The sequence below is a fragment of the Phasianus colchicus genome, chromosome 1 (assembly GCF_987193195.1).
Source record: "Phasianus colchicus chromosome 1, bPhaCol1.hap1.1, whole genome shotgun sequence".
Taxonomy (NCBI): domain Eukaryota; kingdom Metazoa; phylum Chordata; class Aves; order Galliformes; family Phasianidae; genus Phasianus; species Phasianus colchicus.
In genome coordinates this window covers 124,873,234-124,885,233 of record NC_143436.1, presented here as the reverse complement: position 1 = coordinate 124,885,233, position 12,000 = coordinate 124,873,234, and the positions used below count along the sequence as shown (strand labels likewise).

At 37.5% G+C, this 12,000-nt stretch overlaps 1 protein-coding gene across 3 annotated transcripts in view; it reads left to right on the top strand.

The window, feature by feature from the left end:
- FRMPD4 (FERM and PDZ domain containing 4) overlaps positions 1–12,000 on the top strand; it is a 295,873-nt gene that overhangs the window by 281,437 nt on the left and 2,436 nt on the right. For all 3 annotated transcript variants that reach the window (XM_090125667.1, XM_090125670.1, XM_031596107.2), the window contains 6 exons: positions 919–1,045; positions 3,368–3,457; positions 4,035–4,217; positions 7,595–7,733; positions 8,301–9,359; positions 9,668–10,939. In XM_090125667.1, the coding sequence (XP_089981793.1) occupies positions 919–1,045; positions 3,368–3,457; positions 4,035–4,217; positions 7,595–7,733; positions 8,301–9,359; positions 9,668–10,939 (2,870 nt within the window). The remainder of the gene's footprint in view (positions 1–918; positions 1,046–3,367; positions 3,458–4,034; positions 4,218–7,594; positions 7,734–8,300; positions 9,360–9,667; positions 10,940–12,000) is intronic.

The window sequence follows — 12,000 nt, the reverse complement described above, 5'->3', positions numbered from 1 at the left end:
CCATTTAGTCATGGTTAGGCATGTGTGATAGGCTATAAATGTAAGTAAGATTAATTCACACACTTTCAGTGGTCAGATTTAAGTTTATATAGCACGAATCCAAAGGTTTTAGTAGATTATTATAGTAGATTCAGTTGATTTCTTGGTTCATAAGACTGTAGGGCGTTAGGTTCCATTTGAAAGATTTCTTAAATACAGAAGAATCCATTGAGCATTTGTGTTATGTTATCTTCATGACTTTGTAGGTGAGATTAGGCATTATGTGTATTGAACTACAAGGAAAGAAGAAAATCCAAAATGCAGATTTGTGTATATCTACTAGATAAAAACAAGCAACAACTTTTGTTCTGTTGTTATATTGTATCCTATTAATGAATCAGCAAAAACTACTTCTAAGTGAAGAGTCAGCCTTCTGTCAAAAGGGATGCATCAAGTAGAAAAACAATCTGGGCAAAAGGAGGGGAACAGGCTGTCAATTTGGCAAAGTGATAAAAACAATGATTGACTGATTTGCATGTTCTAGAACCTTAGAAAATAAAATTAAATATGACACTGTTGTTAAGTCTTCTACAACTTTTCTACAACTTTTTCTACGACTTTTCACACAACAATTCTATGATGGTACTTGCCTATATAATTAGTTGGGATTTAACAAAGTCTAGATTTTAAACATAGAGATTGTAAACTTCTTCATGGTAGGCTGGGAGAGAGAGAAGTAATAGAAAAGAGATTAAATACATTTTATATCATCTTCATAAGTAACATATAGTTTGAATATAGAAAATAATGTTTTTTTGCAAAACTCTGGACTTAACTCTCCTGTTTACAAAAGTTCATTCACTTGTAATCACAGTCACCAGTCTTTAGATAAATAATCATCACAAGAATGTGAAATTAAATATATGCCTTTTATTGCAGAAAAGAATGGGGATTAGAGACTTTTCTTCCATCTGCTGTGCTGCAAAGCATGAAAGAAAAGAACATAAAGAAAGCACTTTCACACCTTGTCAAAGCAAATCAAAACCTAGTTCCTCCGGGTAAAAAGGTATTGCATTTGCATCTTAATGGAAAATATGTTTTTAAAGAACAGAAGGGGTGGCATGCATGGGAAACCTATAAAATTAATCCTTTAGAGAAACACCTAGCCATTATATTTTCAGAGAATATAGACAATTTAACTTACAGTGCTGAGTACAGCATAGCCAAGAACAATTAAAAATAATTAATTATACCCCAACTAAACTATCTTCTTAACTGGAGAATGCCAGAAAACTGATTATTAACACTTCAGGTATGATAAAGATATATATATATTTAATTCATGTGCGGCTTCCTATTAATGGCAGACTTGTTAGAATGTTATTGTTCTCTCTCTGTTGCTCTGATCTGAAATGCATTAACTTATGGGCCAGTGTAAATGCTTTTTTTAGGGTCATTTTCCATTATGCTGTAGATATGTTTAATGTCCAAGGCCTAACAGTATAGATGATGTTCCTTATAGAACTGACCATCCTTGCTATTGTAAAATGCTTTTCTTAGCACTAAGCTTTCATTTCAGCTGGAAAGAAATGTGGAAGACAGTGTCTCTGAGAAATGCACTCATCATTGTTGCAGGCATAGCTCGGTGTCTGGTTTTAGACACCATAAAGAGGTTTCATTATGTAAGTCAACTATTCTCTCTTTGTAGTCAACAGAGAGAAGTAGGCACGTTAGGGAGCAACTCATCCCATCCCACATTAGGCACTAGAAATAGGTCAGATTACTTGTCCTAGAAATGCCTATTTCTCTCCATTGACAATAAACAGGACCTAAGAGTGAATAACTGAGACACAAAATGAGCTGAGTCCTGCTCCATGAGACTTTGTTTTTGAAAGGGAAAAGCCCCAGACTTCAGCTGCTTGATCTAAGGGTCATTGTGATCAGCAGAAATCCTGCTTGGAGATCTTTGTGTTTGACCTGTAATGTCCACGGAGAAAAGTCATCTTTTTGAATGGGGCACAGTATGTCTCTGGTACTGCTGAAGTTAAAGCTGAATAATGCCGATTACTTTTCATTTATCATAATACTGTATGTTTAGTTTTATTTTGAGAGCCATCACTGCTGCTGGAATCGTGGATGATGGCAGTGGCATTCAGTGCTGATTCTTCGTTAGAAAAGAAGTTGCAATAATGCCTTCCTGCACGCTTTGTTATTTTTGCTTTATTCTTTTTTTATATGCTCTTTGGAAATACACTGTGTGCTTACCCAGTTTTTTTTTTTAGCAGGCAGGTTCAGAAACAAAGATCTGAGCTCATCATCACCTTCTGTCTCACCTGTAGGTACTAGCTAGGACAAGCCTATGGGGTCTTGTTTTCTTTTGCATGAGGGGCAGCTCGTAACTCTTAGGATTCTCCCTTTTATACAAGCCCTGTGTATTTCTCCATCCAACTGAGCACTTACTGAAGGGAAGTAGAACACATTACCCCTTGGCTCTCTGCTTCAGATTCATTTCCTCCTTGGAGTCTACAAAAACCTTAGTTTAGGGACTCTTAAAATGCTGTTTGAGATCAAATAAGTTTTTGAACTAGAAATCCAGTGGCTGGTGAGAGAATAGAAAATGAGATGAGCTCGATAAAGTCCACATGTAAAGATTTACACAAGGGATATGTAAGTTCTGGCTCCAGATTGTTTGGGTGAAATGAACTATTTCTTGGTTCCATTCAGTCTCATAAAATATGTTCCAGCTTGTTCTTTTTAAGTAGGTAGTTTAAGCTAAAAGGAGAAAAGGAGGTAAATTATGGTATGTAATGCATGATGGGATTGTATGTATTGATGTTCTGTATTTGGCTTGTAGATTTATTCCCTACTAAATATAGTGGAATAATTTTATTTTAAAAAATGGATGTTGCAGTAATGAGGTGGAATAATATGCCATATGCTGCAAGTACCTAACAAGATGTAATACACATAGCTGACAAAATAAAATTCTTTCATCTCTTTCTCTGTATTGGTACATAAATGTTTAAGAACTGGTGGTGATTATGAATTGAAAGCTGTTGACTGGCCTTGAAATCCCTCAATGAACAGATGTTTAATCTGAGTAGTTTAACGTTTTCCCTTCATTGGAGCAGTGATGATGTTTTTGCAGTGCCCTGATGTAGCCCATAGCCAAGTCCTCAATGCATTTGAACTAAACAACCACAGTTTGAATTTTGAGAACGAAACTGTTTCCTCATCCGAATCTCAAGCATCTGATGGTTTGGTTTCAGACTCTGAAGAGCTCTTATTTCAGTTCCTTAGAATACATTAATACATTTTGATTTTTGTAAACTGGGTAACGTGTTGGTTTCCACCACTACATCTTACTGTACTGTTTCTCTTTCCTCAGCTGTCTGCACTGCAAGCCAAGGTGCATTATCTAAAGTTCCTCAGTGATCTCCGATTATATGGAGGGCGTGTTTTCAAGGCAACACTAGTGGTAATATTTATCTTGAAATAGTCTTTCTCTTCTCCTGATGTTTTTTTCTTCTGTTTGCAAAAACTAGACCACAGCATTTTCTTTAGAAGTTCTATACACACATTTTAAAAAGTAGTTGTTAAATTGAACGGATCATTTTTATTTTTTCATGTTGAAAATAACATTGCTGGTGTAATTTGAATTTTCACTGAGGGTTTGGAGATAGGTAGCATCCATTTGGCTAATAATGCCATCCAGTTAACTGAAGAATACTTAAGCTGTTACTCTGGAAAACAGTTGATAACGGAAACTTTTGATTAATGGCAGGAAATGCCTGCCCTCCATCCATCCATCCATCCATCCATCCATCCAACATCCTATCCATCTAAAAACTACATTACAGTCAATATCCAGGAGCAGATTCCTTTTCTTTTTGTACTTAATTACCAGTATTGTGTACTCTTTTATGTTTTGTCTTAGAAAAATACGATGATCTTTAGTCATGCAAAGGAAGCTTCATGAAAATGAAAGAAGGCAGTGGCTATGCAATGCTTATCATGGTTTTATTTTATTTTATTTTTTCCTTTTTATGCTAAAGCAGGGAGAAAAGCGTTCAGAAGTGACTTTGTTAGTAGGGCCACGGTATGGCATCAGTCATGTAATAAACACCAAAACAAACCTGGTGGCTCTTCTGGCAGACTTCAGTCACGTGAACAGGATTGAGATGTTTACAGAAGACGAAAGCAGTGTTAGAGTTGAGCTGCACGTCTTAGATGTAAAAGTAAGTGTTTTTTGGTTAATTTCTGATGACACAATATCTTTAAATAAAGTTCTTGGGTTTTTTTCTTTGAAAATTTGATTAAATTGTACTAACTGTTCCAAATGTTTTCATGAGTGATACCCTGAAATTGTATTTTTAGCTCTTTTTGTGTGGAGAGCACTCCTTAGGAATTTGAAAGGTCCACAATGTACAGGAGTGCTTTGTTCTTACATTCTATTTCTGATTTTTCTCTTGGCTGGCCCTGGGCAATTTGCTTTGTTGTTGTATTCCTTGATTTCCATGGTGAGAAGAGGTGATGATGAGATTGACCTTCTTTTGAAGTTCCTTGAGATCCTAGAAGTCTGTTTAGTCATAATAATGTAATTACTGTTAGAGGATTACCGGCTGTATGAGACCAGCATCCCATGTAACCCAGTGTTTTATTTACTAAGGACACTGCATGTTACCACATAGTGGTTACCAGTGAAATAACCTGTAAAAAGACAATTTATTTTCTGTTAGTCCATATAATTCTAATTAAGTTCTTTGCCATTAATAATGCATTATTTGATGCTATTCTTCTACCTACAGTCATTAAATTTCTCTGTAATCCCACCCAACAATTAACATTTGTGGCATTTAGTGGCAATGACTGGAGTTTTGTTATGTTGTGTTTCCCGGATCTTCTTTGTATGTCTCCTATTACATTGTGAAATGAAAGGCTTCACAGACCTTGTAGAGCATTAACCACAATGATAAGAGATTAAAGGAAGAGTTCTCATTATATTTGAAACTTAAATATACTATTAAAATAAATAGAGTCTATTAAAATAAATAAGCCTAAATAGTCCTGTGTAAGCCTTTTTACTTATGGTGATTTACATTTTAAAAAAAAACATACACAGCGATGTTTTACTAAGCTTTTGCTTTGAATGCTTTCAGCTTACTGACCTGAAAGTGTTCCCCTGTATTTAAGTCAATGAAAAAACACTGCTATAAATTAACAGATACCCTTTGACTGCAACTTCATGGAAATTTATAGGCTGGAACACAGCATCTCTTTCACTGTATTTAGCAATTTGAGCATATCAGGCTTCTTTGCTCGTAATAGTGTGCTAAACACACAGCCCATAGACCTCTTGAGTGAAAGCTGTTATCCCCTCTTTCTGATGGAGAAAGTAATGCAGAAATTAAATTATTCTCATCTTCTTACAAATAAAATGTAGCACTGTATGCCATGGAATTTTATATTAACATGATATATATATGTATATTTAATGTTATAATACTGTTACTATCCTATTGAAAACCATGGATATTCCCATCTAAATCCCCATCTCCGTGCCTTTCAACACATTCAGTCTTAAACCCATAGAGATTAGTTTAACATCAAAATTACAAAGTTAGGAGGCCCTGGATTGAATTTGACCAAAAAAAAAAGTGGGGGAAATGAGTATGGAATATAACAGTTGCTTATGGAGTAAACGTGGGCACACACAGGTAGTTACTCTCAACTGATGTTTTCATACCTTGGCATACGCTAAGGTATCGGGTTCATATATCCAGATTTCAGTATGCCAATAAATGTCATTTTCATAATGAATAAGCAGTTGTTTTGATTTCTTGTAATGTCTTCTCACCCATAAATCACTTGGGAGAAGCAGCCAATAAAAAGTTAGTTATCACAAGGCAGTTCATCAGATTAACAGCAATGCACAGCACTCTTTTCAGCAATCTGAGGCTTCTTTGGAGATTATCTGTTCCTGTCAATCACTACAGAAAAATTGAGATCAATACTCATAGCATTTCAAGTAGTCACCCAAAAGAAAAAATATTAAGTAGCCTGTTGTAGGTTTGATAATTTGCAATTAATTTTATAGCTGTTTTTGAATTCTTTTGAAGGAAGCATGTGTTGAATAGAACCTCATAGTGTAGCACAGAATACTTTAAAGAAAGCAAAATGCATTGTTTTTTCATGTTGCTGAAAACTGTTCATACAGCAGTTTTGTGACTGGTGGTAAGCTGTGAACATAAATTATGTTTTGGCCATTAGCTCCATCACAATCAGTTGCCTTCAGGTTGCAAAAGTCCTCATAGCTGTGAGTCACTACAAACTGTGTGACTGCTATAATGTTTGTCTACATGTAACTTCTACCTATGTGTCATGGTAAGGACTTCGAAACTTTTATTTCCTCTGTGAGTTCAGGGGGCTGGCCACCTCAGAAGGAATTTGAGCTTTTTGGCAGCTTTTGGTGTTAAAGTCTGCAGAAACATGAACAAAAGTTTATTTTCTTTACTGTGGCAAAAGGAAAACAAATAAAAGAGAGTATGCTTCACTCGAATTTTGTATGTTTAATTCTCTCTAGCCTGTCAGATGCAGTTTTTCAGAACCATGGCATTTTTTCTGTTAAATCTGACTGTTTTCTTTAAATGCTTTGAGTTTATTTTCTGTGCTGACCTCCCTTCTAAGGGTCACTCTCTCTTCTCTGTCTCTGTTTGTCTGCTTGTTTTTTCATCGCATGTCTTTTTAGTAATGCCACAAGGCCATAAATACTGAAAGTTTTTAAGATCTCATTTTAATACTCACTGCTGAAGCTGTGTATCAATAGCTTTAGCCTCACTGCTGTATTTTTTCAACTTGATTTTTTTTCCATTTTTCTTCTTTACATGGGCTTAGGACAGCTGATTTTATGGCAAGCGATTCCCATACTACTGCAACAGTCCAGCCCCTAATGTACCAGGCTTTTAGTCCTTGCATTTTCAAAGTAATAGTAAACAGTGCTTCTGTTTACATCTAAACAAGAGAAAGATGGAACCCGAGCCTTAAAGTAATCATTCAGAAAGACAACTGTTAAAATGTCTAATTGGACTTCTGCTTTATCCCAATTCCAGTCTTTTCTAAACCACTGAGTTATAGAGGTACAAAGAGGCCCTGTGAGTCCATCAGGCCCAGCCTCTGCCCCAACAGGACACCCAGAGCAGGGTGCCAGGCCCATGGCCAGATGGCTCTTGGAGATCTCCAAAGAGGAGACTGCACAGCCTCTGGGCAACCTGTCCCGGTCCTCCGTCATCCTCACAAAGGGCTCCCTGCTGTTCAGAGGGAACCTCTTCTGTTCCAGTTTCTGCCTGTCATCTCTTGCCCAGGCACTAGGCACTACTGAAAAGAGCCTGACTCTGTGCTCTTTTCACCCTCATTTTGAGCATTTATCTATTTTTATAAGTTCCTCTCTTAATATATTTGGTATTGCTTGATACTAGTAGTGAGGAAAATAAGTTGTGTATTTTTCAGTGTGGCGTTTGCAGTGTAATTTCCTTTGATTCCATGCAGTAGTGTAGTTGGCAAGTAAACAGATTGAGAAGGAACAGCCTTAACCAAGACTTGGTTGTATTCTTCTCAGCCTATTACTCTACTGATGGAGTCATCAGATGCAATGAACCTTGCTTGCCTAACAGCTGGATACTATAGACTGCTGGTTGACTCAAGGCGTTCCATATTCAACATGGCCAACAAGAAAAATCCAGGGAACCGAGAAACAGGTATTTGTTGCACAGTGTGATAATGATGATCTCAGATGTAAAGCAGAAGTCAGCTTAAGCCAGTGCACTCCAGACAAATACAAATGCCAAGTGGGAAGACTGCTGCCTTAGACTTGGCACTACAGCATACTCGTTCAGCTTTATGATGTTCTGATACCCAGCCTTTGATAGCATGAATTTCTTTCATAACTGTAGTGAAACAGATGCATGCTCCCTATGAATGTTACTGTGTTATATAAATATATCTTTATAAGAATACATACACTGTTGGGAAAACCAGCTCAGAATTTGGTTTTGTGTTGCTGCTCCTGGAATAGCATTTGTACCTAGCTATGGTTTAGTTTTGCTCCAAAGTACAAAAGCAATAGTTAAACTTTAGGTCATTAAATCAACAGCTATTTATCTCAGAGCAAAAGTGAGCTTCAGAATGCTTTTGTGAAGTGTTTGGTGGACTGGCTGTCCTGTTCAGAATGTTCATTGCTCACTATTAATAAGTTATTGTTTAAAAAAGTGCATAAACTTGCTTTGTGTTTTCACAGTGTTTCTTTTTTTTCTCCCATGTGGCAGGAATTGAAAATAGAGGGAAGCATAATCTCCTTGCTTCTGAGTGGAACTGTGTACCAAAAACTACCACTTTCTTGGCTGAAGGAGATCAAGAGACTCAAATGTCTTTTGGTGATCCTAAACAGAAAACTATAGATGTTTCTGAAAGTCTGTTATGTCAAAAAGAACACAGACATCTGTACATAGAAAATACCTATAATTCAGGCGGATTTGATCAGCATCTGACCAAGCAAGACCCTACTGACGCAGAAGAAAGTAGAAATTTTAATCAGCCTTCACTACTGTCACTCTCAGGTTTGGAATCTAGCAAGAAAGCACAGGATTCTCCCAGGGGAGCAAAAGTTTCCTTTATATTTGGAGATCACAACTTGGATGGTATCAATCCCCAGACTCTTGGCTATGAAAGGCTTTTGGATGAAAGTCCAGAAGTACTAGAAAAACAAAGAGCCATTTATATTAATAATGCCAATGACATTAAAGGTCTGGAGTTGTCACCAGATGCTGAAAGCATTCAGTTTGCTACAAATGCTGTTTATGCAACCATAAATGATGGTAAAATATTTGGAGCTGCAGAAGGGATAGAAGAGCCTTTGCTGCATGATATTTGTTATGCAGAAAACACAGATGATGCCGAAGACGAAGATGAAGTAAGCTGTGAAGAAGACATTATGGTAGGAGAAATCAATAGGCCTGCTCTTCTCAGCCTTTCTGGTTCTAGCGATGACATTATTGATTTGACTTCACTTCCACCTCCAGAAGGTGATGATAATGAAGATGATTTCCTATTGCATACGTTAAACATGGCCATTGCTGCTCCTCCACCCGGCTTCAGGGACAGTTCAGATGAGGAAGACTCTCAGAATCAAGCAACGCAGCCTAGAGATGACAAGGAGCAAGCCAGTAATCTAGGCAGTGATGACATTCCAGTGTCGCTTATCGATGCTGTCCCTACTAATACAGAGGGGAAGTGTGAAAAGGGGCTAGATGATGCTGTAGTCTCTACACTTCAAGCACTAGAAGCTTTGGCTGCTTCAGAGGAACAGCAGACGAATGACAATTCAGGTTCTTTCACCATAGTTACATTTATTCATTGAAAATCATTCCATCTCATCCAATGCTCCATTTTGTGAGGGTTTTTGGTTTTCCTTTTTTTTTTTTTTTTTTGGCCATCATTTTCCATACTTCATATTCCGTATTATGTAATGGAACTGCTGTTAATGTTGTTAAGCTACCTGTCCTGGGAACTGTGCAATAAATTCAGAGTATTTTTACAAAGAATATTTTTGTCTCTAACACACGCCTTTGCTTGTCACTTGTGCAGGTGCTTCAGCTGCTGTCATTAATTGACTCTTATTTTTTGTGGCTTGCAGGTGTAGCTATCTTGCGAGCATATAGCCCTGAGTCATCTTCAGATTCTGGCAATGAAACAAATTCCTCTGAAATGACTGAAAGTTCTGAATTAGCCGCAGCGCAGAAACACTCAGAAAACACTGCACGCATGTTTTTGACCACAAGTGAAGGCTACCAACCTCTTGTGGAAGAGCAGACTGAATTCCCCATTGCTAAGAGTCAGGCTGGAGGGCCAGGCATGAAATCCTCACAGCCTTTGGCTGGTCGTCAGGCTGCAGACCTGCAATCAAAAGTTGTGCCTTCAAAGCAGATTCTTCATTCAGATAACATGGAAATGGAGCCAGAGACCATGGAAACAAAATCTGTCACTGATTATTTTAGCAAATTGCACATGGGATCCTTGGTATATTCTTGCACTGGTAAAAGGAAAAATAAGATGACAGAGAGCGAAATAAAAGCACCCTCTGATGGGAACGCTACTGTGAAAAAGCAACAGGGAACTAAAAAAGCAGAGACTGATGAAGAGCTAAAAGCTAAATTTGGAACTATTTCAGCAAGAGACAGTCAACGCCTAAGCACTTTCAATGTGGAGAGAACTGCCTTTCGCCAAAGATGGTATGGTGCCGATGATGGGGCAGCAGATAAGCCAAGCCCAGAAACAGCAAACGGGAAGACTTTTCCAAGAGTTCCTGTCCGTGGTAAAACAGAAACTGACTGTAAGGATGAAGTGGATCCTGAGGTGGATCAGGACGACACCTCAGGGCTTAGCCAAGGTGAAAACTTTTTGTCAGATATGACTCCTGTGTCTTCAGCCAAAGACCTAAACGATGTAGAAGATACCGATTTATCTGCAGATGACCATCCTTCAAAGCTTCCAGAAGCTGAGCAGAGTGTGGCTAGACTTTGTGAATATCACTTGGCTAAGCGCATGTCATCTCTGCAAAGCGAAGGCCATTTCTCGCTCCAAAGCTCTCAGTGCTCTTCGGTGGATGCAGGATGCAGCACAGGCAGTAGCACGTGTGCTACCCCCGTTGAATCTCCCCTTTGTACCTCTGACGTTAAGCACATTATCTCTGACCCATCAATGAAGGGCATTGCCTATATTCCAGCAGATGAAAGAGCTGCCATTCATCCAAACCATGGAACAACATACAAGGACCTGCATCAGCAGCCTGAAGCTGTGTGTCACAGGATGGCAGTGCCTGTCGTGCATTCAGCAATTAATGCTGAGCCACTGTTCGGCACTTTGAGGGAAGGATGTCATCGGATCCCCAAGATAAAAGAAACTACAGGTACAGCAGTAATAAAGCGTTTCTTGTGTTTGTTCTTAAAGCTGCATGTTAAGGTTGAAGATTAGGTGTGGTTTGCATCCTGTTTACCTGAAACTACATCAACAATCTGTAGCTTGTGGTGAGATTAGACTTTACTGTATGTATTCACTTTATTTATACATGTTGAGATGTTTTTAAGACCTGCTTACAAATACTAATTTTTTAAAAAAACTATTACAGTTAAGAATAAGTCTCCTACATTTTATATCTAATATTTGTGATGTAGTTATGTAGAAGCCTAAAGGAGAAAGTGTTCTGTGGAAGCCTCTCCAAAATTCAAATTCATTTGAGTTCTAGGATACTTTTTAGATTATAAGATGACTTCACAAGGTGTATTAATGTAGGAGAGAAAAAACTGTGCTTCAGTTATGCTTTTTTGCTATTTTAGCAGATTGTCAGAAGCATGCCAGTATGAGTAAAAAACTTTAAACGTAAAGGCGAGAAATAGTCAATATCAAGTATGTATTTACTTCACCATCTGATAGTAGGTGTTTCTTTTAAGAATAATGCACATATTGAATCATTATATTTTGAAGTTCCAATTTCGAGCGTCTTAATGAACTTATTGTTTTTTAAAAGTGCAGTTTTTCAGTGATAGCACTGGAAATGCTTTCTGTTGGGTTTTAAACATTTCCCTCTTCTCGAGTTGCAGCCCACATGTAGCAGTAGTGTGGGAATGCATGAAAATCTGAAAATGAAGCAGACTAGAAACAAGAATGAGAAAAGTGAATTCTCTGCCAAAAAAACTCTAACATAACAAACCAAAATTACCATGAATGCATTTTTCCATGCTCTCTTGGGCATAGTTAAGGAAGGTATTTAAACTGAAAATATTCATTTAATTATTTAATAGAAAGCAACCGGCTCATATGTTGAGGAGTATGTAAGAAGTTTTATAGATTATTTTCTGTTCCCTTTTTTCAATGTGTGCTGTAATAGGATGAACAGTTAACTATTCTTAAGTTAAAATTTGCTGATAGATTTTGGAAGGCATTGTAGTGAAATAAAAAAGACATGAGGAA